This window comes from Tamandua tetradactyla, chromosome 11, assembly GCF_023851605.1.
Source record: "Tamandua tetradactyla isolate mTamTet1 chromosome 11, mTamTet1.pri, whole genome shotgun sequence".
Taxonomy (NCBI): Eukaryota; Metazoa; Chordata; class Mammalia; order Pilosa; family Myrmecophagidae; genus Tamandua; species Tamandua tetradactyla.
In genome coordinates, this window is record NC_135337.1 from 82,090,776 (window position 1) to 82,118,748 (window position 27,973).

The window sequence follows — 27,973 nt, forward strand, 5'->3', positions numbered from 1 at the left end:
GACGTTCATCCAAGGAGTTCTTTCGTCTTCATTGCCAGGTGTCCGTCCGGCAACTGCATCGTCAGCCATTTGGCCGATCCGTTTCTCTGGGGGCCTGATGGTGTCCTCTGAGGTTTTGTCCTTTGATTTCTTTAGCTTATTCATTGCATTAGTAGGAACCTTCCATAAAGAGTCGTTGGCCTTGCTGGTGTTCTGTTTGACCGGCTTCACCAGCATTTCCCTGGGTCCCCTGGTTACGTAAGGTATGGGGACCCGAATTAGTGTCCCTTCAACTTCTGGGTTCAGATTCATTCCACTTCAGCCTTGATAGTTGCAGCTACACGCTCTGGGAAGCTGGTCATGTTTACCAAAATCAGCTGTGGTGACTTCGTGGAGATCTGGCCAATCTGGTTTAAAGCAAGCTTCCCATCAGCAGCTACCACAGTAACATGATCAAGGGATCTCCTCATATTCAGAGTCTTACTGAAATTATCCTTGAGCGTTTCCATCACACAACTTCATCTCTTCATCTACCTCTTCCAGGTCAATTATATCCTCAACCAAGGCAGCATTAATATTCACTCTGGTTTGAAATTGTCCTTTTCCTTTGGCTTTGGCTTTCTCGGTAACAAAATGGCAGACTGGTAAAGCTGGATAAGCCACGTATTGCCTAGGGTCATTTTGTCTTCCTCTCAATGTCTCCAGCGTAACTGCTGACACAGGTCTGGTTAAGGCTGCAAGGGAATTGCAAAAGGCAGGGTGGGCCAAGAAGAAGCATCTTTTTTTGGGGGGGGGGGGGGGAATATGTATTTTTTTAACTTTTTTGTATTAATTAAAAAAATTAACAAACAAAACATTAAGATATCATTCCATTCTACATATACAATCAGCAATTCTTAATATCATCACATAGTTGCATATTCATCATTTCTTAGAACATTTGCATCAATTTAGAAAAAGAAATAAAAAGACAACAGAAAAAGAAATAAAACGATAATAGAGAAAAAAAAGATTATACATACCATACCCCTTACCCCTCGCTTTCATTTACCACTAGCATTTCAAACTAAATTTATTTTAACATTTGTTCCCCCATTATTTATTTTTATTCCATATGTTCTACTCTTCTGTTGATATAGTAGCTAAAAGGAGCATCAGACACAAGGTTTTCACATTCACAGAGTTTCATTGTGAAAGCTGTATCATTGTTCAATCATCATCAAGAAACATGGCTATTGGAACACAGCTCTACATTTTCAGGCAGTTCCCTCCACCTCTCCACTACATCTTGAACAACAAGGTGATATCTACTTAATGCATAAGAATAACCTCCAGGATAACCTCTCGACTCTGTTTGGAATCTCTCAGCCATTGACACTTAGTCTCCTTTCACTCTTCCCCCTTTGGTCGAGAAGGTTCTCTCAATCCCTTGATGTTAATTCTCAGCTCATTCTAAGGTTTTTCTCAGTCCCTTGATGCTGAGTCTCAGCTTATTCCAGGATTTCTGTCCCACGTTGCCAGGAAGGTCCACACCCCTGGGAGTCATGTCCCACGCAGAGAGGGGGAGGGTAGTGAGACTGTGTTGGCTGGAGAGAGAGGCCACATCCGAGCAACTAAAGAGGCTCTCTTGGGGGTGACTCTTAGGCCTAAATTTTAAGTAGACTTGACCTATCCTTTGTGGGGTTAAGTTTCATATGAACAAACCCCAAGACTGGAGGCTCAGCCTATAGCTTTGGTTGTCCACACTGCTTGTGAGAATATCAAGAATTCAACAAGAAGAAGCATCTTAACCCCAAAGCCATGACTGAAGTCAATCTTTGTGAACATCTGCTCCATCAGATGTTCCCGTTAAGTAGCGTATGCTGAATAAAGGATAGCGGCTACTATTTAGGAAATCCAAGGAGCCCCACACCCCCGCCGATTCCCAAAGTTCCTAGATGGTGAGATGGGCCCTGCTCCCACCCTGCAAGGCTTGCTCTGAGGGACAGTTCTGGTCTCCAGCCTTAAAGGTCAAACCGGTCTCAAAAGGAATGGGCCGGTGGGCAAGGACCGTGGCGTTCCCCAAAGGTCCTTGAGCTGGGTGGGGGGTGTGCGGGGTGTGGGGAAGGGAACCGTACATCGCGCGCGCCTCAAGGCCGAATTGAGGCCACTCACCCTCTACCCCTACCAACACTTTTTAATTATCTGTCCACCATAGTCTGAGATGTCTCCTGGTACTACCCCAAGCCATTAAGAATTACACAGCCTCATTCTCGTTCTGCACTCCAGGAATCCGGGCTGTCTAAATGAACTATCCAGAGAGCCTGGCTCAGACTGTGAGTTACAGAAAATTTAAGTTCTAGGCACAATAAACCTCTGTGCCTTTAATCTCACACGGCAGCTCATATGGTACATACATTATCATCTTTTACCCTGCATTCTGATTTGCATTAGACCCAGCCAGACTGACTTTGTTTTAACCTCTAATTGAGGCATGATCCCTTTCTCTGTTACTTCAACTGTTGTTTTACACAGCTATGCTAACGTTCAGGTCTGCAGCCCGCCATCTCAGGGACTCAGGTGTTGCAGAGCTAATCAAAGTTCCAGGGAAATACCAGTCATTATACACAGAGCTCAGAGTCTCAGAATCCAGAAATACATCCACAACTTCAGACCAGATGTGCCGCTCTAAGGGGCCACGATTCAGGCTCTCATTTTTTTCATACAAGCGTTTTTTGAAAGTGACCTTAGCATCATTGTACTCTTGTTTTCTGGTTCATTCTGCACAACCTATTATCTCCAAGGTTTATCCAGTTGGTCATGTGCCCCTCGACATCCTTCCTTTTGTAGCTGCACCAAATTGCATCATATAAATGTATCATTCGCCATTGTACTTCTGTCATTGTATCCTTTGGCTCCCTCCATCTATTGGGCATCATGAATAATGTCTCAAATAAACTATGTCTTGCAGTATCTTTATTTGGTTGTACAATTAGTAACACACTCAATTTTAGACTATTTTCATTGGTCTATAATGACAAAGAACTGGCAAACATAACATCACATCAAAACTGCCCCATATCACTTATCCCTCTCCCCACCCCTACAGTACCCCCAGTTATTTGTCCCTGGTAGTGCTGTGGTACAGCCGATGTCCTCCTGTTAATTATGGCCAATTAATTTTTGACAAGGTTCCCAAGTCCACGCAGCTGGGACAGAGCAGTCTCTTCAGTAAACAGTGCTGGAAGAACTGGATATCCAGATCCAAAAGAATGAAGGAGGGCCCTACCTCACACCCTATACAAAAATGAACTCAGTGTGGATCAAAGACTTAAATAGAAGAGCCAGTACCATAAAACTCCTAGAAGAAAATATAGAGAAGCATCTCCAAGACCTGGTACATGGGTAGGCCATGGTGGCTTAGCAGGCAGGGTTTTTGCCTGCCATGCCACAGACCTGGGTTCAAATCCTGCCGCCTGCTCATGTAATTAAAAAAAAAAACCCTAGTGAGTGACAGGCGGTAGTTCCTTAGACCTTACACCCAAAGCACAAGCAACCAAAGAAAAAAACAGATAAATGGGAGCTCCTCAGAGTTGGATGCTTCTGTGCTTCCAAGGACTTTGTCAAGGTTGAAAAGGCAGCTGACTCAATGGGAGAAAAGTACTAGGAAACCACAGATCTGATAAGGGTTTGATATCCAGAATATATAAAGAAATCCTAGAAATCAACAATACATAGACAATTATAAAATGGGTAAAAGACAGGAATAGGCATTTTTCCAAACAGGAAATACAAATGGCTAAAAAGCACATGAAAAGATGCTTGTCTTCATAGCTATCAGGGAAATGCAAATCAAACTCACAATGAGATCTCATCTCACACCTACAAGAATGGAAACAAACAGGAAAGTACAAGTGTGGGAGAGGATGTGGAGAAACAGGAACACTTGTACTGTTAGTGGGAATGTAGAAAGCTGCAGCCACTGTGGAGGACAGTCTGGCGGTTCCTCAGAAAGTATAGAGTTACTCAATAACCCAGCAGTGTCACTCTAGGTATAGAACCAGAAGATTTGAAAGCAGCGATGCAAGCAGATATTTGCACACCAATGTTCACAGCAGCACTGTTCACAATTGCCAAAAGATAGAAACAACTCAAGTGTCCACCAACCAGTAATGGATAAACAAAATGCAGTGTGTGCCTACGATGGAATACTCAGCGGGAAGATGGAATGAAGTCCTGAAGCATGGAGCCTGGGTAAACCTTGAGGACATAATGCTGAGTGACATAAGCCAGACACAAATGGACAGATATTGTATGATTTCACTGATATGAAATAATTATAACAAATAAACTCATTGAATTAGAATCTAGAATACAAGTAATCAGGGAATATAGAGAATGGGGACCTGCTGCCTAAATTGCGCAGAATTTCTATTTAGGTTGACTGTAAAGGTTTGGAAATGAGTAGAGGTGATGTTAGCACGTTTTTGTGAGTGTAATTAGCACTGAATTATGCGTGTGAGTATGCTGGAAAGGGGGAAGTTTTGGGTGGTGTATGTCACCAGAAGGGAAGCTAGAGGACAACACACAGAGAGCCTTGTGTTGGATGATGTCTGTGGTTGATTGTACAAATGTAAAAATGTTCTTTCATGAACTAGAACAAATATATGAGACTATTACAAGATGTTAATAATCAGGTGGTGTATGGAGAAAAATACAACTAATGCAAACTATGGAAAACAGCTGTAATATTGTAATATTCTTTCTTCAACGTTAACCATGCCAAGGGTCAATTATAGGGGGGAATACAGGATATGGGATTTTTTTTTTTTGAGTAATGAAAATGCTCTAAAATGATCATGGTAATGAATGCACGACTACGCGACGAAACCGTGAGCCATTGCTTGTAGACTTTGGATAGATTAATGGTGTGTGAATATGTCTCAATGAAACTGCAAAAACAAGACAAAAGCTTTAAAGGCCGAAGTTAGGTCTTGGAAATCTAAGCGTAAAGTCTAGAGCAGGTGCATGGCTGCTTGGTGTGAACGGGGCTTAGGCGCCCAGTGGTGGGCCAGCCCTGAGCACCTGGGCCTCCCAGGCCAGAGGGCTTTTCTGACAGCCAATGACTGCCTTTAGAATCCAGCAGGGAGAAGGAAAGTGCGGGATAAGTACCGGAGCTTGGGGCCGAAGCTGTGGGGTCCTCAGTGGGCAGGTCACCCGCCCCAGAACTTTAAGAAACAAGAACTAAAATATGGAACGCTTCACGAATTTGCGTGTCATCCTTGCGCAGGGGCCATGCTAATCTTCTCTGTATCGTTCCAATTTTAGTATATGTGCTGCCGAAGCGAGCACGTGCTAGTGGTTCGCAGATGCCGTATTTATAGGGCTCGAAGAAAATATCTTTACAGGAAGGGCAAATTCTTTTATAGTGTATAAGAGTTTAGCAATCAACATGTTTTCTGTGATATTAATATAAGATTTTGAGTAACTTAATTTTGTAATTGCTAAATGGAGCTGAGGAAACTCGTCGTTCTACCAAATAAAACTGCGGTGGCTGTTGGGAGTCTAGTCACGCCTATATGCAAATAGATGGCCGCTAGGGAGAAGCCGTTGCCGCCGCCATCCCAGAAACCTCCGGAAAGCCGCAGCACCGCGCGCGCGACTCGTTGGTGACGGGGAATATGGCGGCTTCGGGTCCGGAGAGGTATGGTGACTGCAGGCCGCAGCCGCCTGCTTGTCTTGGTACCGAGCCGCTGGATGGGCGTGGGGCCGCGGGAGCTCGGCGGGGTCTCTGGGCTTTGAACCGGCGTGTGGTCGGTTCGTGTGGCCCTCAGCGCAGCCGGGAGAAGTCGGGGGATGCCCGGACGGGCGGGGTTTGGAAGGCCAAGAGGCGGGGCCTGTGAAGTCAGGGGCGGGGCCTGGAGAGCAAAGGGTGCCGGGTACACCCCCGGGAGGACCGCGTTGGGGCGAGGCCTTGGGGTTGTTACGGAAACTTGGGAACAGCCTGAGGCGACCTGGAGGTCGGGGGTCCTGGGCTAGGAGGAATTGGGGACGGGTGGTGGAGGGCAAACGTGGTGGGTGGCAGGCCTGAGGCGTGCTTGGGGCGGGCCCAGAGTTTTCGGGGGTGGGGCTTGGGGCGGGGTCTGGAGTGCCAGGGGCGAAGCCTGAGACGAGTTCGGGGCATTTCCTAGAGGGCCCGGGGATGGGGCCTGAGGCCGGCTTGGGGCGGGGCATAGAGGCCTCATAGGTGGAGCCTGAAGCTAGTTTGGGGCGGGGCCTAGAGGTCCCAGCGGTGAGACCTGAGGATCTAGGCAGGACTTGGGGGCGGGACCTGGACGGGGGTGGTGTCTGGCCAGCAAAGGGCTTTGAAAGTGTGGCTTTGAGAACTTTGTAGGGGCTTGTGACTGGATCTTGGTGGTGTGGGGGCAGGGCTTAAAAAAGTAGGGCGACTGGGCTCTGGTAATGGTGAAAAGAATACAGCCCTGCTTAGTTTCTCCTGCTGTTACCGCCATTGTTGTCGTCGTTATTTATTTAATGCTTGTTGCCAGGGCTGTGGGTCGTGAAAGTGGGGTTGGTTCTGGGGCATGGCCAGGTGTGGAGACTGAGGGAAGTTCTGAGCCGTGTTTAGAGGTCCCAGGTCTGGGAGTGCTGGAGCAGGGAGCTGGGGTGGGAGCCCAGGGCCAAAGTGGGCTTCTCACCTGCCATAGCCCAAGGCAGAGCCATTGTCCTTTTGTCCAGAGCAGAAACCCTGAGTCGAACCCGATTCCTCCCTGCCCAGGGTAGGTCCCTGGGCCAGATCCCAAAGCCAGTCAGAGGGTCCTGTTAAAACATAAATCAGTCTCGGCCTTCCAGGGCTCCCACCCTGCTGGGGACGAAAACCCAAGCCCTCCCATAACCCTTGGAGTCCTGCCTTCTCTGCCCTGTTCCCCCCTCCCACTCTCTCCCTCTGCCCCAGCCACGCACCTTCCAGCACTCCTTGAACACACCAGCCCTGGGCCAGCCTCAGAGCCTTTGCATGAGCCATTGCCTCTGCCAGTAATATTCTGCCCCAGTGAGGGTGCCCAGCCCCTCTCTACCTGACCCCCCTACCCCCAGACCCAAGGGCAGGCATCAGTCAACACTCATGACGAGCCCACCCTCCTCCCCTCCCTCAGGAGCTGATGACCGTCTTTGGTGCCTACCCTCGGAGCCTGGCCTGCGGTGCTGGGTGCAATGGACCTGGCTTATGTCTGCGAGTGGGAGAAATGGCCCAAGAGTACCTACTGCCCATCGGTGCCCCTAGTCTGTGCCTGGTCCTGCCGCAACCTCATCGCCTTCACCACAGACCTCCGCAGCGACGACCAGGGTGCGCTCTCCCCAGCCCCCCACAATCCCAGAGCCCTTGGCACCTGCCACAGTGGAACCCTGGGCCCCTCAGGCCTGCCTGGCACTCCCAGAACCACCCCTTACCTAGCAGGTGCACTGGATGGTCCAGGCTCACTCAGAGACTCCCCACCTCTAACTTGGGGTCTCGCTTAGCTCCCTGTGGCTGTGATAACAATGGACCACAAACTGGGGGGAGATAAGCAATAGAAACTTGTAGACTCAGTCTGGGGGCCAAAAGTTGGAAATTGAGGGTTCAGCAGGGCCTGACTTCTCGGGGGAGTGTCCCTCCTGCCTGATCTGTGCTCCTTGGCCTGTGGCCGCATCTCCCATCCCTGCCTCCATCTTCCTGTGATTGTCCCCTTTGTGTCTTCTGTGTCCATGTTTCCCTCTTATCATAAGGACGCCTGTTGCCGGATTCAGGCCTGCCCTAACCCGCTGTGGCCTCATCTTAAATAATCACATCTGCAAAGACCCTACTTTCAAATAAGCTTACCTCCCGAGGTTCCTGGGGGTGAGCATTTGGGAGACACTCTTCCACCCAATAGAGGGTGGTGGGGTTGAGGGGTAAATGCAGTGTCAGGAGACCCTTGGTTCACCCCTGTGGGGGCACGTGGTGATTTCTGCAGACGGCCTGAATGCACGTCCCAGGGCAGACAGTGGCCGGGCCTGGCTTCTCCCCATTGTTCGAATAATCTGCTTGTGAGAGGAAATTAGAAAAGCACAGAAAATCAGAATAAAAAAGGAGAGCCAGCCGTAGCCTTCCATGGAAAGATGCCCACTGTTACTTTTTTGGGTCATTTTCCTCTAATTTCATTCTAAGCCTTTTTAAAAACTGGCTGTGATCACAATGGCAGTACAGCTGCACCCACCCTGTCCCCACCATGGGAGGTGAGCATATTCCTTGCATTAGTGCCATCTGCATGCTTGTCATTGGCTCCGAGGTATCCTTGTGGGTTTTTCAGCCATACCTGCCCCTGGGGCCATGGGGGCCTTGGGGACTGTGTTGTCCTCGCCAGGCTGTGGCCCGGCAGCACTGACCATGCCCTGTCTCCCCAGATCTGACCCGCCTGATTCACATCCTGGACACAGAGCACCCCTGGGATGCCCACTCCATCAACTCGGAGCATGAGGAGGCCATCACGTGTCTTGAGTGGGACCAGTCAGGTGTGAGGTGGGGCCGGGGCATCCTCAGGGCCCATCGTGGGTAGGGGTGGTCACCCGCAACCTGGAATCCAGGGAGCCCCGGGTAGGCTGCCACCTGCTCCCATTACTGGAGTCCAGGGGAGGGACTCAAACCCCCAAGTTATGACTTTGTGCCCAAAGTCTACCTGTAATGTCCCCACTGCCCGTCGTGCCACTCAGGCTGTCTCTGACTTCGGGAGCCTGTCCCCTCCCCTTGGCCCCTTGAGGCCCTGTGGCTCAGCAGCAGCTGTCTGCTGTCAGAGGGTTCGTGACACCAGCTTGTTCCCCACAGGCTCTCGGCTCCTGTCAGCTGATGCCGATGGGCAGGTCAAGTGCTGGACCATGGCGGATCATCTGGCCAACAGCTGGGAGAGCCCAGTGGGCAGCCTGGCAGAGGGAGACCCCATTGTGGCTCTGTCATGGCTGCACAATGGTGTGAAGCTAGCGCTGCATGTGGAAAAGGTGGGTGACTGCCTAAGCAGGTGAGTACAGCAAGGCAAGATTGCTTTACCCTACCCATCCACCACCTGTTTCTTCCTTTCCTGCCACGAACATCCCCTGGTGTTTTGATCTGTGGTCAGGTTGTCAACACTTGTGTTTTCAGTAAGCCACTCATTTAACTGCTGGCTGCTGCTCTCAGGGAGCTGCCCATTTAACTGGTAGCTGCTTTCCTTAGAACCCAGCCCACTCTTTGATTCACTAAATCCCAGAATTCCCCTCCCTATACACCATGATTTAGCATTACAGTTAAGGGCAGAAGCCAGAGGGTCAGGGAGTGCTTGAGTTTGAATCCTCACAGCTTGCTCTCATACATGGGTTGCCTTACTGTAAAATGGGGCTCGCAGGGGAGGCCTGGTAAGGATTCTGTAAGCAAAGGAGTGGTGGGGGCCCAGCTCACAGCCACAGTCATCATTATGCTGAAGTCTTACTCCTCCCTGTCTTTGCTTAGGCTGTACCCCTCCCCGGCATCCATTCCCGCATCTTAGTGCCTGAACCCCACTTGGCTGTCAAAAGTCCCGCTCATCCAAGAGGCTCTCCTGGGGTGATGCAGTGGGAAGGGCTCATTTCCCACATCCCTTTCCCTGTGCTGCCTCACCTAGAACCCAAGATAATGCCATGTGGCACCAGCCTTGTGCCAGAGTCTAAACCCTCTGAGCCCCACGGACCCCTTATTTTTGTATACGAAATATACAAACACATACCTACCTACCACTCACCCACTTGAAGGGCACAGCTCAGTAATTTTAGTCCATCATTAGTCTTGTGTAACACACTGATCAGCAGTCATCCCTCAGCCTACCCCAAGCCCCTGGCAACCACGAATCCACCTCCTGGATTTATCTCTCCTGTATCTTCTCTTGTCAGTGGACTCGCAAGGCATGTGGCCTTTTGTGTCTGGCTTCCTTCAGCTAGCTTCGCGTCCTCAGGGCTCATCTGTGTTAGAGCAGGAAGCATCAGTCTTCTTTATGATCAGACACTTTTGTTTTTAAATTTCAAAAGAATTCTTATTTCACGGTCGTCCCCCCCCACCCCACCCCCGCCACTTGCGTGTGATGCTAGTGCCAGACGCCTGTTCATATCCACTGAGGGTCCACTTACTGCCTCACTTGTTATATAACCTTCTGGGCTTATTTTTTTGTATATATAGAAAATGTGTTCCTTTCCTTTTTAACGTCTTTAATCTAAAACACAATGATACAGTACACACCTCCCTTTGACAACACAACAGGGACCTTTTCCTGCATCACACCGGTATATTTATGTCTTTGTCTTATGGGTCTTTTGCTGACTCACGTTATTAACACCCACATTTGTCCTTGAACAAGTTCTGGCAGGTCACAGGCTGCCTGGAGTCTGCAAAGCAGCCACCCAGGCCCGTTATGCCAAGCCCTGAGGGGATTGTGCCCCCTCTCTCTGCCTGCGTGATCCTCTCACCCGCCTCTGGCTGTTCTTTCCTGTAAATGGCCTGATCCTTGTGAGCAACCTACTCCCCCTCTGTGACACCTGTGGACGTCTTGATGCACCCGTGTGTCCACCCACCCCTTTCTCCTCCTGGCCTGGGGAGAATTCTGTACCAGGGTCTCCCAGGACCACTGCCAGCAGCTCTTCTTGGAGGAGATTTAGGATGTTTCTAGTTCTCTCTCTGCAGTGATGCTGCAGGAACCGCCAACGTGTCCCCGGTATGCTCACACCTCCGTGTTTGCAAACTTGCTGGGGGATGTGCTCCATGTGACCTGCGCCCAATGCAGGTCCTGGAAATTTGCATTTTGTCTGAACTCTCTGGCAATAGGGGTGCAGACACGCCTTAGAGCCCTTAGAGAAGCCCTGTTTTGTCTCCAGCTCGGTTCTGTTTAGTAATTAACCTGCATAGAGGAAGCTCAAAAATATTACATGAGTGAAAGAGGCTGTGAACTGAATTATCCCATTTATATGAAATTCTAGAAAAGCCAAAACTAGCAACTGAATCCAGACCTGTGGTAGCCAGGGGTAGGGGGCAGAGGCTGGCTGCAGAGGGGTGCAAGGGCATGCTTGGTGCCGGGGGAACATCTCAAACCATAATGGAGCACGGCTTCCTCTCTGGGGGCAGTGTCAGGACTCACCCAACCGCGCACTCAGAAAAGGTGAATTTTGCTGTATGAGAATTATTACCTAAGGAGCCTGACTTGAGAACACAAAGCTGTAATAGTAGCAGCAGCTAGTACTTACGTGGTGCTTTCTGTAAGCGTCACACCAGGCGTCAGCAAACCACGGCCCAAGGGCCAGAGATGGCCGGCTGCCTGTTTTGGTAAATGAAGTTTCATTGGCGCACAGCCACCTCCGTCTGTGCATGTGTACTGTCGGTGGCTGCTTCCATGCTGCCATGGCAGAGCTGAGGAGGTCTGGCCAGCAAAGCTGAAAATGTTTACTTTCTGGCTCTTGAAGGAAAAGTTGTACTTTTTCCTTCTGTACTATGCACTCCATGTTCACTTGTGTAATCCTCAGTCACTCTCCAGACTAGAGGCGCATTAAGTCCATCTTACAGGTGAGGAGACTGAGGGTCCTAGAGACTCAGATCACAAGGGACCCAAGTCCATGCTTTCACTGATGTTGCCACGTTGTCCCAGGTGTGGGTATTTCTGGGAACGTGCCTCCCGGAAGGGGGTTGCCTGGTCCCTCCAGGTGGAGACACCTAGGCTGGGGGTGGCAGCCATGCTGAGCATCACCCCCTTCCTCTCCTGCAGTCGGGCGCCTCCAGCTTTGGCGAGAAGTTCTCCCGGGTCAAGTTCTCGCCGTCGCTTACGCTGTTTGGCGGCAAGCCCATGGAGGGCTGGATCGCGGTGACTGTCAGTGGCCTGGTCACCGTGTCCCTGCTCAAGCCCAGCGGACAGGTGCTGACGTCCACCGAGAGCCTGTGCCGGTTGCGCGGCCGTGTGGCCCTGGCCGACATTGCCTTCACGGGCGGCGGCAACATCGTGGTGGCCACGGCCGACGGCAGCAGCGCCTCGCCCGTGCAGTTCTACAAAGTGTGCGTGAGCGTGGTCAGCGAGAAGTGCCGCATCGACACTGAGATCCTCCCGTCCCTTTTCATGCGCTGCACCACTGACCTCAACCGCAAGGACAAGTTCCCCGCCCTCACCCACCTCAAGTTCCTGGCCCGCGACATGTCGGAACAGGTGAGGCAGGGCGGGGGTCCGGGGCGCTCACCCATGGCCGGCTCTTCATGGGGGCTTCTTCTCTGACCCTGGCCCCTCACCTCCTTCTGGAAGGACCCTGGGACAACGTCAGGCCCCTCATGGTCGGGGGGCGCCCCACTTCCTCCAAGCCTTCACCTCATCCCTTTTGCAAAAAAGTTTCTTTTGCCAAATAGTATGCCCTACCCATCAGCTCCCGGGCAACAGGCCATGGGCATCTTGGGGGACCATCATTCTGCCAGCTGCACCTGGTTGTATTCATGAGCCCATGAGACCCCAAACTCGGCAAAACCGGGCAAGTTGAGGTTCCATAATCGGGTGCCAGGGGTCACTTCCCCACCGAGCCTCCCTGCCCCCCAGGTGCTTTTGTGTGCGTCTGGCCAGTCAAGCAGCATCGTGGAGTGCTGGTCCCTGCGGAAGGAAGGACTGCCTGTCAATAACATCTTCCAGCAGATCTCGCCCGTAGGTGAGTCTCCTGTAGGGGCCAAGACCGCACCTGGTGCTCCCCAGCCTGTCCTCCCAGGCCTGGCCAGTTGTTGTGTCTTTAATTCAGACGGCACTTTCCACATACTTTGCATGTATAGTGACTCAGCTGCCAACCCCCCACTCCACCGGGTCGGGTGCTGTCATCCTTCCTGTCCTGTAGATGGGGAAACTAAGGCTCAGAGAGGTGAATTGCTGGCCCACCACCACCCAGCAAGCCAGACTGCCTGGCCACCTCCTTGGAGAAGGTGGGGAAGCTCCTTGGGGAAGCTCATGCTGGTGGCGGGAACTGCAAGTGCAAAGGCCCCATAGCACGAGGGCAAGGAGGATATATGGGCCACAGAATCCACCGGAAGCCCTGGTTTAGAGTGAGAAAACTGAGGCTAAGATGTCCCAGGCAATGTCATTTAACCCACCCACTCTCCCACACCTTTCTACCTCTCTCACCCTTGTCCAGCCGTCTGTCCGTCTGACATACCTTCCCTCACCCCCGCATGCACCCCAGGAGTTGTCATCCACCTCAGAGGCCCAGACACAGCCCCAAATTCTGAAACCTTGGCCTGAGACGACCAGGAAAGCCAGAAAAGCTACTCGAGTTGCACCCCACAAGCAGGAGAGAGGGGTTGGCACTGGCTCCCTTGCCTCCCGCCTGCTCCCCCACCAGTCCTGGGTTCCAAGCCTGCTTTGGCTCGGGAGATGGAGATGTTTTCCCAGCAGAAGAAAGCTCTGGCTTTTTACTGATTAGCACTAATGGACCTTGAAGTGGCCGGACACTGGAGATGGTAGTTCAGGGGCTAATCGGAGGCCACTAATGAAACTGTGTCCAGAGGCCTGTGGGCTGGTTCCGTAAACTCCCATTGTGGCTGGAGAAGCAATTAAATGTAAATAGGGATCATGGCTGCCCCCTCCCTGGGCCCCAGGCCTCGGGAGTCACCGAACAGTCTGTTTGGGAGAGTCGCCAGCCTAGGGGTTGGCCCCAGGGCTCAGTCTCTTTCCTTAGAGCTGCCATGGGTTCTGTGCAGGTAGCTACGGGGTCCCCTGTCATCTATCTTCTGAGCTCCTGGACCCCTTTCTTCCATCTTTTTTTTTTTTTTTTCATTATTTAGAGAATACTTTATTAGTTTCTGTGATCAAACCAATGTAGATAAGACCTTACATATTAAATACAGTGCGCTACCCCTGTACAAAAGGAAAAAAATTAAGTTTAATATTTGTAGACCAATATGGCTGTTAATTTCTGTACAATGCCAACTCAACATGGTACAACTGGGATACTTTTCCCAAAGTTGACAGCACAGCTAAAGTTTCCAAAAATCTGTATATATTTATATAAAAAGACCAGTAGCAGTATGTTATGCATCAATAGCAGCAACAGCTTTTCCAGGTTCTGCAGTCATCTGAACAAAATTATAGAGACACCCAGCATACTCCATTAAAAAAAAAAAAGTAAAAAACCCCAAAATCCCAGAAAACAGCAAGTTCAATTACTGTTGTGGTATCTGGCACCATTAGCTTCTTTTATTAGCTTCTCAATCATCATCTGGAAAGAAAAAAATTCTAGAATAGCATCATTGAAAACAGGTTTGATATAGCACGGTCACTACTATGTATCATAAAGCAGGTACAAGATATTTTACATTCACAGAGGTATGATACAGTATTGTCCTACATCTATAATATTAGAGGATATGATTAGAAAGGCATTATTTGAGACTTGATTCTCCTTTTCCAGCAGAGGGCCCAAAGGCTGGTGTGACACAACTGTGGTGAAGAAATGCACTTTCTTAGAAAGGAATTTATTTAATTAGTGGTATCCATCTGTCCTTTTGATAAACATTTGCAAATCCCCAACTCCAGGTCTCAGCCAGGCATCCCCAGATCTGAAAATCTGGGTTTCAGCCAGACACTTCCACCAGGTCAGGCCCCCACAGCCGGCCCTTTGCCACGGGCCCAGCCAGTGTCCAGCTTTCCACCTTGCCCTCAGATCCAGGCTACAGGGAGCTTGTCACAGATGGGCCCACATCCATCACAATCATAGAACCTCCTCTTTTCACCCAGTAGCCTCCCATGCCCTGATACAGCTGCCGAACACTTGAGGTGGCCTCTGCTGACCCCCACTGCTGTGCTCCACTCCACTCCAACCTGTGTTTCAGCCTCTCCAGGCTCCTTCCAGTGTCATGGGCTGGTCTCTCTTCTGCCTTAGAAGTGGCAGTTATTGCGCCTGTGTGAGGGCCAGGTAGAATTCATACTAATTGCTAAGTTCTACAGGGACAGAGACTGCCCTTCCCCTTTCTAGGGTTTGAGCAGCCTCAATTTCCCTCTAGGGCCTCCGTCACTGGGTTTGGAGGATATTTGAAGGAAATCCATATTATATAAACTGTCAGGGGCAAAGACTTCAAGGATGCTGGTGGCAGGGAGGAGCTGTATGCAAAAGTCAGCTTCTGCTGCATGACAAACAAGCCCAAGCAACGGACAGCCATCTGTCGTGTCTGTGGTAGTGGTCTGGGCTGCCTCGGCTGCTCTCCCTGGCTCACTTGTGTTGTGCTCAGCTGCTGGGGGGCCTGGGCTGCCATGCCAAGCATTTTGGTTCCCCTCCACAAGTCTTGCCCACTATCCAGGCCGGCTCAGACACGGTGTCATGTTCCGCCTGCCGCTAGGGGGCGAGCCCTACGGCACAAGCACCTCCTGAGCCTCTGCTTGGCGTCACATCCACTAATGTCCCGTTGGCCAAGCCTGGTCCACCTCTGTTGAGAGGAGCCACAGCCTCACATTTCAAGGTTGCGGGTGCAGGAGGGGCTGAGCCTGTGGCCATTTTCACAGGGCAACAAGAGCAGGGAGTGTGGCCAATTACTGCGTGGGGAGAGCTGTGAGTGCACCCACAGCTTAGGTTACCCAGAACAGAGAACCCAAGTCCTGCTGGTTCAGAGGGGAACATCTGGGGTTTGGGGTGCCAAAGCTGAGAATGGGGCTCCATCTCTCTGCTGTGCTGGCTTTACTTGAGGATAAGGCATCATTCCTCCTGGCTTCCAACGTTGTTCTTGGTTTCGGTGGAGACTCAGAATGACGTCCTTGCAGCCTGGCTGGGGCCCATAGCTCTCCACAGGGCCGGGCCCGGGTCATCTTCCCTGGACCCGGACAGGGCTGGGACAGGACCCTGAAGCTGGGACCCGAGGAGGGATGCTGGACGGGCACCACCCTGGGTGCCTTGCAGGGGCTTCGCCGTTCTGGCACTTTCCACCCTGTCTTCACCTGCTGCCCCGTTTTCTCAGTTGGCGACAAGCAGCCGATGATCCTCAAGTGGCGGATCCTGTCGGCCACCAATGACCTGGACCGCGTGTCAGCTGTGGCGCTGCCCAAGCTGCCCATCTCGCTCACCAACACCGACCTCAAGGTGGCCGATGACACCCAGTTCTACCCAGGCCTCGGTACGGCTGCGCGTGGGGCAGCCTTGCCCACGGGGAGGGGGCTGGAGCTCAGGTTCTGTCCAGAGCCTGCGTCCAGCCAGCCCATCTCAGGCTCTGAAAAGTTGACGGGGCTCTGAGGCTGGCTGTCCAAAACAGCTGCCGTCCTTCATATGTAAAGAGCTATTAGCAATCAGTGAGATACAGGGTGGGAATGGGACAGAATTCTCTTCCAACCAAGCAGCGCCCCATTGTAGCAACTTAGGGATTGACCCAGGGTTCAAGTCTGCATCTCCCTAAGTGGGTTAGCCCTGCTTTCCAACTAAGCCTTAGTCACCCCTCTCTGAACTGGGATGAGAGTCCCGACTCTTAGAGTCACTGGGACCTGTCCCTGCACTTGCCCCTCCCCTGGCTCTCCAGGTCGTTAGAAAAATGCTGAGGGGCCTGCCTTTGGAAGCCTGAATGTGTGCTCTTGACTTGAAATCTCCTCATCTGTGCCCTCCTTCCCACCTTTCCACCTCACCCTCAGCCTCTGCTGCCTTTGCTGTCCTCAGCTCCTGCCATGGAGCCCTTTGGATCTGTTTCTGGACAGAGAGGCTCCCCAGGCCCCTAGGCCTTTGCATCCGCCTTGCCCACTCCCTGGGATGGCCTCCTGCCCCGTCCTCCCAGAAGTTGCATGTTTACTCTCATCAGCCAAAACTATGTCCTACTGCAAGGATGGGAGGTGGGACCGGCAGCTGTTGGAAGAAAGAAGGGGAGAGTGGCTGTCGGACGTGGCTGGCAGTCTCTGGCCTGTGTGGAACCTGGGGTGGCGGATGACTCTGCTTTGCGCCAGTAGCCCCTTCCCTTGCCCAGAGCTGGGTGGGCCCCAGGAAGCCCCCTGTGGGCATCGGTGGGTGTGTCCAGGTTCTTCCTCAGCCCCGAGCCCACTGCTGTGCTTCCGCCCCCAGGGCTGGCCTTGGCCTTCCATGACGGCAGCGTCCACATCGTGCACCGGCTCTCGCTGCAGACCATGGCCGTCTTCTACAGCTCTGTGGATGAGCCGGCCATCAAGCGCCCTCGGACCTCAGGCCCTGCTGTCCACTTCAAAGCCATGCAGTTGTCCTGGACCTCCCTGGCACTCGTGGGAATTGACAACCATGGCAAAGTGAGTGTGGAGCCAGGCACTCCCGAAGCCACCCATGCATCGGGGCATGTTCAGAGCACAGTGAGCCTATGGGCTCTCCGCACCTTACCGGGCCAGTGTGGTGCAGGGGTCTCCTTGGAGACTGGGAAACCCAGGTGTGACTCCCCTGTCCCCTCCCTGTGGCTCTCAGCAAGTTTCTGCCCTGAACCTGAGTCACCATACCTGTGTGTTGGGGTCATGTAGTTAGGGTGCTGGCAGCCTGTGGTACGGAGCGGGTGCTTACAAAGCTGCCCTTAGGGTGCTGCCGTGCAGGGTCTCCAGAGTGGAAGATGCATGTGGGAGCCTGGAGTGGCTCCCCAAAGCCCCCTGTGCCTCTCACCTGGCCCCTCCTCCTGGCAGCTGAGCATGCTCCGCATCTCGCCCTCCATGGGCCACACGCTGGACGTCTCCCTGGCGCTGCGGCACCTGCTCTTCCTGCTTGAGTACTGCATGGTGACTGGCTACGACTGGTGGGACATCCTGCTGCACGTGCAGCCCGGCATGGTGCAGAGCCTGGTGGAGAGGCTGCACGAGGAGTATACGCGCCAGAATGCTGCGCTGCAGCAGGTGGGGCCCATGGGAGGTGGGGGGGGAGCCTGCAGCAAGTAACGGGGGGGGCCGCAGCAGGTGGGAGGAGAGCCTGCAGCAAGTTGGGGGGGCCCGCAGGAGGTGGGGGGAGAGCCTGCAGCAGGTGGGGCCCCGTGGGAGGTGGGGGGGGAAGCCTGCAGCAGATGGGGGCCTGCAGTAGGTGGGGGCCCGTGGGAGGTGGGGGCCTGCAGGAGGTAGGGGGAAAGCCTGCAGCAGGTTGTGGGGGCCTGTGGGAAGTGTGGAGACAGCCTGCAGCAGGTTGTGGGGGCCTGCGGGAGGTGGGAGAGCCTGCAGCAGGTTGTGGGGGCCCGCGGGAAGTGGGGAGAGAGCCTGCAGCAGGTTGTGCGGGTCCGCGGGAGGTGAGGGGAGAGCCTGCAGCAGGTTGTGGGGGCCCATGGGAGGTGGGGGGAGAGCCTGCAGCAGGTTGTGGGGGCCCGTGGGAGGTGGGGGGAGAGCCTACAGCAGATTGGGGGGGCCCGCGGGAGGTGGGGGGAGAGCCTGCAGCAGGTGGGGCCCCACAGGAGGTGGGGAGAGAGCCTGTAGCAGGTTGGGGGGGTCCGCGGGAGGTGGGGGGACTCTGCAGTGGGGAGGGCTGGGCCAGGGAGTAGTCAGCCCTGGGGGTGGGGGTGTCCTGTCCTGAGCCCACTCTTATGCACCTCCCACTTTAGTGGCCAAGCAGTGTCCTCCTGTCCTTTCCTGCTTTTTTTCTTAATCTTAAACATTTTCTTCATAAAACAACGTGGTGAGATTTAAACGCATTGTGGTCGGTGTGGTGGCCGTACCCCCCAAGTCGCTTTCTCTGAGTACACATCTGTTGCCGCTGTGGGCCTGGGACTCTGGTGTCAGCGGCTCAGCCAGAACAGGCAGATCCAAAAATAAATCCGGGCTTAGAGCCTGGAAAGGAAGAGAGCAAATTGCCAGCCACAGACGACAGGTAGAGCCAGGGCCATCGTGGACTGTCAGTCTCAGGATAAGGGCAGCATTTAGAACTCAGTAGTTTCCAACTATGACCAATAAGAAAAGAGAACAAAAAACTCCCTCTCAGGGGTGTAGCCTCGTAGGAAGCACATGAGGCCATCTGTGGACCACCATGAGCCCCAAGTGTGACAGCGCTGCCCAGCCTTGTACCCTGGGCCTGGGGTATCTGCGCCTGTACACCACTTGTCTCTCCTTGAGCACAGCCCCCTTGCACGGCTGCATGGGACCAGGTGTCCTCTAGGGGGAAGGGGGGTGTCCTGGCCACCGCAGGCTATGTGGTGGCCTCCCTGGGCTCCCCACCGGCTCAATGCCAGGAGAGCCCCCGCCCTAGCAGGGGCGACCTCTCATGTCTCTAGATATGGCCTGGGGTCAGAGCCAACCCAGGGGTCCTCTGCCATCCCAGCCTGTGGGTGAGGCAGGCCCTTGCTCCCCCACCCACCGCCTCAGCTGCCCACAGGTGCTGTCCACGCGGATCCTGGCCATGAAGGCCTCGCTCTGTAAGCTATCACCCTGCACGCTCACGCGCGTGTGCGACTACCACGCCAAGCTCTTCCTCATCGCCGTCAGCTCCACCCTCAAGTCCCTGCTGCGCCCGCACTTCCTCAACACTCCCGACAAGAGCCCGGGAGACCGGCTGGCTGAGGTCTGCGCCAAGATCACCGACGTTGGTGGGCCCCCTGCAGCCCCCCCACAGGCCTCCCACCCTGCCCTCCCCTGTCCTGTCCTCCCCCACCCTCCTCATACACTTGCCCCCTGCCCTGCCTTCCCCTGCCCTCCCCTTAGGGACAGAGTTCTCTGCCTACTCTTTTCCTTCATCTGTAAGGGTAACATATATTTATGGTAGAAAACGTGGGTAAGATATAAACACACAGAAAGCCAGTAACCCCCCGGGTCCCTGCCCTGAACTAACGTGAGCTTTCCAGAGGCCTCTGGGTGGGGCCCCGGGCAAAGTGGCATGCACAGGACTCCCTCCTCCCTGCTCCTTGGAAGGCATTAGGTTCAGCCTGTGTGCTCCAGGCACACAGCCCACTCGCAAGCACGTTCCCCTTAGAGGGTGCAAAGGTGGGCACTGTGAGGGTGGCTTAGGGGCCACAAGGCAATCCGTGCTCCCAGGGCCTGTGGGTGCCCCCTCCCCCAGGCAATCTCTCTGTTCCCTCCCCTGAGACCCGCACACAAGCCCCCAGTGAGCAGGAGCCCTGGCGCCTGGTTCTCTGCATTCTTTTTTCCATGCCTAGAGACACCCCCTTCCCCAGCTCCCAAGGGGCAAATAATTTAAGGATGTAGGAAGTTGGTGATCCAGCCAGGACTTCTAGTGGAAACCGGGTTACCAGCCCTTTCCTCGCAGTTAACTTAATTCCTATGGGCGTATTTGTGGCTGTTGAACATTCCTGCCAAGGGGTGTAGAGGGGGCCATCAGCATCCCCTGTGGCCACAGTAGGGACGGCCCTGGCTCTTTACTGTCTAGCCTGGGAGCCAAGAGCCATGGGCACATCCACGCTTGTTTCCATGGGATTGCCCTTGATTCCATCAGAAATATCTGTGGGGTCTGATGCACTGGGTGGGTGTCCCAGCTTGGACAGAGCTCTGCCTGTCCTCAGAGCCTGCTCTGCAGCTGGTACAGTCATCCGTCAGAGTCACGGGAGGCAGGTGAAATAGCTGCAGACACAGCAGACCCCTAGGATTGCTGGGGGCTACATGGAAGACAGGGAGACAGGGTCATGCCGAGTCCAATAAGCAGGTGACCCCAGAGGAGTGTGGGCAGGTGGTAGACACCTAGCTCCTCCCCATCCTCCTGGCTCCTCCCTATCCACCCAGCTCCTCACCATCCACCCAGCTCCTCCCTGTCTTCCTGGCTCCTCCCCATCCACCCAGCTCCTCCCTGTCTTCCCAGCTCCTCCTTATCCACCCAGCTCCTCCCCATCCTCCTGGCTCCTCCCTATCCACCCAGCTCCTCCCTGTCTTCCCGGCTCTTCCCTATCCACCCACTTCCTCTCCGTCCTCCCGGCTCCTCCCCATCCTCTCAGCTCCTCCCAGTTCACTGGACTCTTCCCCACTGTCTTGGCTTCTCCCCATCTACCTGGCTCCTTCCCATCCACCCAGCTTCTCCCCGTCCTCCTGGCTCCTCTCTGTCCACCCATCTCCTCCCCATCTTCCTGACTCCTCCCTGTCCTCCCTCTGGCCTGGCTGGTGGTACTGTCGTCCGTCTGTGTGTTCACAGCCTGACTGTCCATGTTGGCCTCGGGGCAGGTGCACCGTAGACCCAGTCCATGCCATGCCAGATGGCGGTCAGGGGGCACCAAGCTTGTGACCTGACCTCCCCTCTCTCCCCAGATATTGACAAGGTCATGATCAACCTCAAGACAGAGGAGTTTGTCCTGGACATGAACACATTGCAGGCGCTGCAGCAGCTCCTGCAGTGGGTGGGCGACTTCGTCCTCTACCTGCTGGCCAGCCTGCCCGACCAGGTGTGCCCCGCCCCCCCTCTCTGTGCTCCCCCCTTCACTGTGAGGCCCACCCATGAGGCCCCACTTCCCCTGGGGCCCGGCCCATTGTCTGGAGGCTCTGCCCACTGCCAGGTGCCCTGCCCCTATGGCCCTGCCTCCAGTGCTCCCGCCCCAGTCCCCAGTGTGGGTGGGGATGGGTGAGGGCTTTGAAGTCGTGGCCAAAGGTCCCCAGATGCTGCCCAGGATCTCCTGGGGCCAGTACATCCTCCAGCCTCTGTGAGAACCCTTGGGTTAGGGGATCCACTGGCCCCCAAGAGACTCTGTTCTAGGATTAGCTGACCACTTGGCATCCTAGAAGGCTGGGCTCCCATTTAATTGCACAAACTCAGCAGTTCTCCCACAGGGCTCCCCGCTGCGCCCAGGCCACAGCTTCCTGCGGGACGGCACCTCCCTGGGCATGCTGCGTGAGCTGATGGTCGTCATCCGCATCTGGGGCCTGCTGAAGCCCAGCTGCCTGCCAGTGTACACAGCCACCTCGGACACCCAGGACAGCATGGCCCTGCTCTTCCGCCTGCTCACCAAGCTCTGGATATGCTGTGAGATGCCCAGCCCTCTGCTCCTGTCCCCACAGCAAAAAATGAGCCCCAGATGCGTCCCCCCACCACAACACAAATTCCTACCAGTGGAATCAGCCCTGTCTTTGTCCCCAGGCCCGGCATGGGTCAAGGCACGTAACAGATGTTCTTTAGATGTCGGCCATTATTAAGCACCATTTGCATGTCACATATGGCCAGGTCTAAGGAGCAGGCTCAGCATACTTGCATCCCTGGCTCTCTAAATATTTTTTAAATAAATGAGCAGATTCCTGATTTACAGAGGAAGCAATTGAGGCCAGAGTTAGGGGTGGAGTGAGGGGCTCCCCGAGGGCATGCAGCAAGTTAGGGGAGAGCTGGGACTTGACCCTGTTCTCTGTGAGCAGTGAGGAAGCCGTGGCACATCCTGGGCAGGTGATGCTCCAGGCTGGGCCTCTGAGCTTGGCCTTCCTGTCACCCCTGTCCATGCAGGCAGGGACGAGGGCCCTGCCAGCGAGCCGGACGAGACACTGGTGGATGAATGCTGCCTGCTGCCCAGCCAGCTGCTCATCCCCAGCCTGGACTGGCTGCCTGTCAGCCATGGCCTCGTCAGCCGCCTGCAGCCCAAGCAGCCCCTGCGCCTGCACTTCGGCAAGGCCCCGACTCTGCCTGGCAGCGCCACCACCCTGCAGCTTGACGGCCTCTTCAGGTGGGTGCCTGCTCTGCCCTGGACCCTTTGCATGTGCGGTGCCTTCTGCTTCCTTCCGGACTCACCCTAAACACCATCCCCAGTAGGCACCTCCTGCCGCCTGTGAATGTCCCTTTCCCTAGCAGCTGGACACTTCCTTTCATCCACCCACCCTGGTTAGAATTAATCTGTGCACATCCTCCCTTCCTTGAGAGGTGCCCAACGCCTAGCTTAGGGCCCCCACCCATGTTTCTTCAGTGTCCATTGAACACACTGAACACAGTAGTCTAGCTCTGTGATTCCATGCATTGTATGTGATTTGTCATTTAACCCCTCGACAGCTGTGTCGGGGTCCCTGGGACCACCCTTGGTGTGTATGTTCTGTAGAAGGACTCAGAGGACTCAGAGAAACTGTCGTATTAGCAGCTGCAGTTTGTTAGAGAGAAAGGACACAGGTTAAGTCAGGAAAGGAGAAGGCACGTGGAGCAGGGTCCAGGAGACCCAGCATGAGCTTCCATTGTCCCCTCCCCGCAGGGTCACGGGGATGCACTTGATTCTCCCCACCTTGCACGGGGCTATACCAGCTGGGGTGCTTCCCTGAGCTTGGTGCCTGGGGTTTTCACTGGGGGTCTGTCCTGGAGGCAGGGGATGCCAGTTGGACCGGCCTTAGTTACCCAGACCCTGGGAGGGGTCAGTCACTCGTCTGGGGCCACATGGCCAAGGACTGGAGCCAGGACCCTCCAGACCCCATGCTCTCAGTTGAAGAAGAAATACGTGAACCCCCTGGGTAGTGTGGGTCACTCTAGGTTACGATTTTGGTAAGCCCAGGACAGCAGAGGTTACAAATTAGCATCCTCTAGCCTCCTTCCGGAAAGCACAGTGAGCCTGAACTTGGAACCTTCTGGCATATTCTCTCTCGTGCTCACAGTGGGCGGGGCACCTGATGAACAAGGGCTTAGGTTTGGGTTTCAGGAAAAGACTTAATAGAAAAACGGGGCAGGTCATGCAGCGAGTTTTTAACTCTGTCTTGGAAAATTTGGAGCATGCTTAAGGAGAATTTACCCAGGTCCCCTCCCCCAGGCAGCTGCCGCTTGGGTGAAGTCATGCGTGTCACCCAGGGACTCAGGCAGCCCCCAGGGTGGGGCGTGTCTGGGCAGAGGGTGCAAACAGCACTCATCGAGCACGCATATGCGTGCCCTGTGCCCCTCTGTCCCTTCGCTGTTCTGGGCTTTGGATCTTCCCATACCCTGAAGACTCACCGCAGCTTCCTCACCAGGCACGTGGGGCAGCGGCTGTGGCCACGTCCTGAGCTTCTGCCCCTGGTCAGCCTCCAATAGGTCCCGGCCGTGTGGTTCCGAGGAGGGATTCGGGTGCCAATATGTATATAAGTCACTTATAAGTCATTTAGTTCACACGTAGTTTCTTTTTTTTTTTCCTTTGGGTGCATGGGTCAGGAATCAAACCTGGGTCTCCCTCACGGCAGGCAAGCTTTCTACCACTGAGCCACCCCATGCACCCTCGGACAATTCATTTTTTTTTTTGGCTTTTTTTTTTTTTTAACTTTTTTTATTAATTAAAAAAAATTAACAAACAAAACATTTAGAAATCATTCCATTCTACATATATAATCAGTAATTCTTAATATCATCACATAGTTGCATATTCATCATTTCTTAGTACATTTGCATCAATTTAGAAAAAAATAAAAAGACAACAGAAAAAGAAATAAAATGATAATAGAGAAAAAAAACTATATGTACCATACCCCTTACCCCTCGCTTTCATTTACCACTGTTTCAAACTGAATTTATTTTAACATTTTTTCCCCCTATTGTTTATTTTTATTCCATATGTTCTACTCTTCTGTTGATATAGTAGCTAAAAGGAGCATCAGACATAGGTTTTCACATTCACAGAGTCTCATTGTGAAAGCTATATCATTGTTCAATCATCAAGAAACATGGCTACTGGAACACAGCACTACATTTTCAGGCAATTCCCTCAAGCCTCTCCACTACATCTTGAACAACAAGGTAATATCTACTTAATGTGTAAGAATAACCTCCAGGATAACCTCTCGACTCTGTTTGGAATCTCTCAGCCATTGACACTTTGTCTCATTTTACTCCTCCCCCTTTTGGTCGAGAAGGTTCTCTCAGTCTCTTGATGTTAAGTCTCAGCTCATTCCAGGGTTTTTCTCAGTCCTTTGATGCTGAGTCTCAGCTCATTCCAGGATCTTTGTCCCACGTTGCCAGGAAGGTCCACACCCCTGGGAGTCATGTCCCACGTAGAGAGGAGGAGGGTGGTGAGACTGCTCGTCATGTTGGCTGGAGAGAGAGGCCACATCTGAGCAACAAAAGAGGCTCTCTTGGGGGTGACTCTTAGGCCTAAATTTTAAGTAGACTTGACCTATCTTTTGTGGGATAAGTTTCATGTGAACCAACCCCAAGACTGGGGGCTCAGCCTATAGCTTTGGTTGTCCACACTGCTTGTGAGAATATCAAGAATTCAACTTGGGGAAGTTGAATTTCTCCCCACTCTCACCATTCCCCGAAGGGGGCTTGCAAATACTTCTCCAGTCACTGACCAAATCATTCTGGGATTCATCGGGGCATCACTCTGGACAAACCAACAAAATCTCATGTACTACCTGAGATTCCAAGTACTTATGACATTCAATCAAGCTATCTACATGAGTTATATTAGGAAATGCTCTAGTCAAAATCTAAATTTTGTAACAAATAAACATTTTTTGCTTTAGTCTCACACATAAGGTGACATTTTAAAGTATTAGTTATCATCTATTTTCAGCACCCTGCAATAATGACAATCCTTTGTTCTTCCTCATGCAAAAATATTAAAATTTGTACATTGTACATTTCACTATTGTTATACACTCTAGGCATTCCTAGATTATACCATCTCGATCTTTAACATCTATCTTTCTTTCTGATTTCATTTATGTCCCCAGCCCTCCTCCCTCTATCATTCTCACATGCAGCTTTATTCAGTGTTTTAACATAATTACATTACAGTTAGGTAGTATTGTGCTGTCCATTTCTGAGTTTTTGTATCCAGTTCTGTTGCACAGTCCGTATCCCTTCAGCTCCAGTTACCCACTATCTTACCCTATTTCTATCTCCTGATGGTCTCTGTTACCAATGACATATTCCAAGTTTATTCACTAATGTTGGTTCAGTTAGTGAGACCATACAGTATTTGTCTGTTAGTTTTTGGCTAGTCTCACTCAGCATAATGTTCTCTAGGTCCATCCATGTTGTTATATACTTCATAAGTTTATTCTGTCTTAGAGCTGCATAGTATTCCATCGTATGTATATACCACAGTTGGACAATTCATTTTTAGCTAAACTTTCTCTTCTCATTTTTAAGATAGTAATAAGCAATTATTAGAGTTAAGATAAGAAATAAGGGCAGTGCGATCATGGCTCAGTGGCAGAATTCTCACCTGCCATGCGAGAGACCTGGGTTCGATTCCTGGTCCCTGCCCATGTAAATAAATAAATAAATAAGAAATAAGAACGCTGTAAAAGCCACTGTGTATCTCTCTGTGAAAGTTAATTACTTTTTAGCTGTGGGTTTATGCATAAAATAACTATTTTACTTATTTTTTATAAGAAATTTGTTGTTTTAATTTCATTTTTAAAAACTCAAAATAGGATCACCCTGTAATGCCATTTGTAGCCCTATTTTTTTCAGTCTTGTCCATCTATGATCTACTGTGGCACAGCAGCCTACTCGTTGGATGATTCTGGTAGCACGGGGTTTTACAGACCTTTAAATGGTGTGGAGGGATAGGCTGTCCTGGGAGGTAGTGAGCCTCCTGTCCTCAGAGCGTTCAAGCCGATGCCGGGTTTGATGGAGTGGCTGGTCCTGTGTGGGTGTAATGCAGGGCAGCCGACTGCCCACGGTGGGCAGGACCTCGCAGCAGCCTCAGTCCCTCATGCTCTCATGTCTGTCCACCCAGGGCGCCTGGCCAACCCAGGATTGACCACCTGCGGAGGCTGCACCTGGGGACCAACCCCACCGAGGAGTGCAAGGCCTGTACCAGGTGAGGCCCAGCTCTCCGCGTACCTCAGTTTCCCCTCTGGAACAGGCTCAGCTGGAGTACCTCCCTCGTGGGCCATGGGGAGATATGAGCTGGTCTTTACAGGGGCTGAGTGGACTCCTTCGGCCATGGGTCTCCTGTCCTGGGTGGAGGTCAGACCTGAGTGGCTCCCTGAGTGGGCCAAGGTTCCCCTTCGGGGGTGGGGGACTGAGAAATGGTCCAGCTACAGTCGGCCCACCCCGGGCCGCGTGCTGCACTTTGAAAAGGTGCAGGTACAGGTACCCCCAGGGAACTAAGGACCTTGGCCTGTCAGGGAGGGGAGGGTTGCCTCTTTGATGGGCCCATGCCTGAGCCAGCATCAGCTTGGTGCAGAGGAGATGCAGGGAACAGCATTCCTAATGGATGGAACAGTGTATGCCAAGGCCTTAGGGCGGCTTGTGGGAACCCGTGGTGCATGCAGGGTGTCCGGGGCCCCACCAGAATCCCCACTCCGCTCTGTCTGCAGGTGCGGCTGCGTCACAATGCTCAGGTCCCCCAACAAGACGACGGCTGTGAAGCAGTGGGAGCAGCGCTGGATCAAGAACTGCTTGTGTGGTGGCCTCTGGAGGCGGGTGCCACTCGGCTGCCCCTGAGCCAGTAGACCTTCTGCCTGCACCTTGCCTGGGACAATGTCCCGTGCAACCTGGGAGGAGTCAGCACAGGCAAAACTAGCAAACAGCCTGCCCTGTAAGGGGGCTTTGGGAGATGCCCACCAGCCCGGAATGGGACTGAATGGGACCAACACAGGTACCTCACGGCACATCCGGTCCCAGCCTCCCCTGGAACCCCAACCCCCAGGGTTGAAAATGCCCATTGTAGCCCTTGCCCTGAGCTCTGGGCTTGGGGGACCCGGGACAGCCTAGTGTCCCATTCAGAACGTCCCACGTGAATCTGTCCAGCAGCAGGTGGGCATGGCCAGGTGCTGCTTTGATTTCTGCACCTGTGCCTTCAGGGTGGGGCCTTGGCCAGCTCTCCCGGAATGGGTGCCCTAATAAATCGTCTGTCCACAAAGGCAGTGTGGCATTGTTCTCGCAGGCACGGGGGAGTCTCCCCCGCCAGGCCTCCCCCCTCCTTGTCCCTGTCTGTCCTTCTGCTGTCAGCCTCTGGGGCACTGCAAGTGTGTGCCACTCACCCACGCCTAGGGTGCTGGAGGGGGCGTGGGCCTGGGGCCTGTGCTCTGTCATTGTCTGTCTCCCTCCTCTTGCTGTCTCTTTCCCTCCCCCGGTCTCGTTTCCTCCTTCCCCCTTCCATCATCTGATGGGCCTCTCACCAGCCCCCCAGGGGTGAGTGCTCTTCCAGGTTAATCCTGCCCACCTGTCAAGTGGAAGCCAGAGCTCTTGTTTTCTTTCTGGAAGGCCCTGGGGGGTGGCA

At 53.1% G+C, this 27,973-nt stretch overlaps 1 protein-coding gene, 1 non-coding gene and 1 pseudogene across 4 annotated transcripts; 1 reads left to right on the forward strand and 2 right to left on the reverse strand.

The window, feature by feature from the left end:
• Positions 1 to 5: 5 nt before the first annotated feature.
• LOC143649172 (uncharacterized) lies at positions 6 to 6,470 on the reverse strand (annotated as a pseudogene).
• Positions 5,204 to 5,310, reverse strand: LOC143651153 (U6 spliceosomal RNA). The gene has a single exon (XR_013159885.1). It is a non-coding gene; the product is annotated as a U6 spliceosomal RNA (small nuclear RNA).
• MED16 (mediator complex subunit 16) lies at positions 5,558 to 27,613 on the forward strand. Of its 3 annotated transcripts, none has more exons than XM_077121400.1 (15): positions 5,558 to 5,662; positions 7,113 to 7,303; positions 8,380 to 8,487; positions 8,798 to 8,967; positions 11,727 to 12,158; positions 12,537 to 12,642; positions 15,929 to 16,084; positions 17,011 to 17,207; positions 17,586 to 17,792; positions 19,249 to 19,459; positions 21,123 to 21,256; positions 21,639 to 21,831; positions 22,300 to 22,516; positions 26,483 to 26,566; positions 27,069 to 27,613. In XM_077121400.1, the coding sequence occupies exons 2-15, from the start codon at positions 7,171 to 7,173 to the stop codon at positions 27,193 to 27,195; spliced, it is 2,475 nt and encodes an 824-aa protein (XP_076977515.1). In that variant the 5' UTR covers positions 5,558 to 5,662; positions 7,113 to 7,170; the 3' UTR covers positions 27,196 to 27,613. The 3 variants fall into 3 exon arrangements, with proteins under 3 accessions (XP_076977515.1, XP_076977517.1, XP_076977516.1); XM_077121401.1 differs by lacking the exon at positions 5,558 to 5,662 and adding an exon at positions 5,883 to 5,978; XM_077121402.1 differs by lacking the exon at positions 7,113 to 7,303 and having other exon boundaries at positions 5,573 to 5,662.
• The last annotated feature ends 360 nt before the right edge of the window (positions 27,614 to 27,973 follow it).

Bases quoted from the DNA above. Each gene is read 5' to 3' on its own strand.
- MED16 (XM_077121400.1), top strand. From the start codon at position 7,171: ATGGACCTGGCTTATGTCTGCGAGTGGGAGAAATGGCCCAAGAGTACC. The intron at 8,968-11,726 runs GTGGGTGACTGC...CCTCTCCTGCAG, and splicing joins TAGCGCTGCATGTGGAAAAG to TCGGGCGCCTCCAGCTTTGG. The intron at 17,793-19,248 runs GTGGGGCCCATG...AGCTGCCCACAG, and splicing joins AGAATGCTGCGCTGCAGCAG to GTGCTGTCCACGCGGATCCT.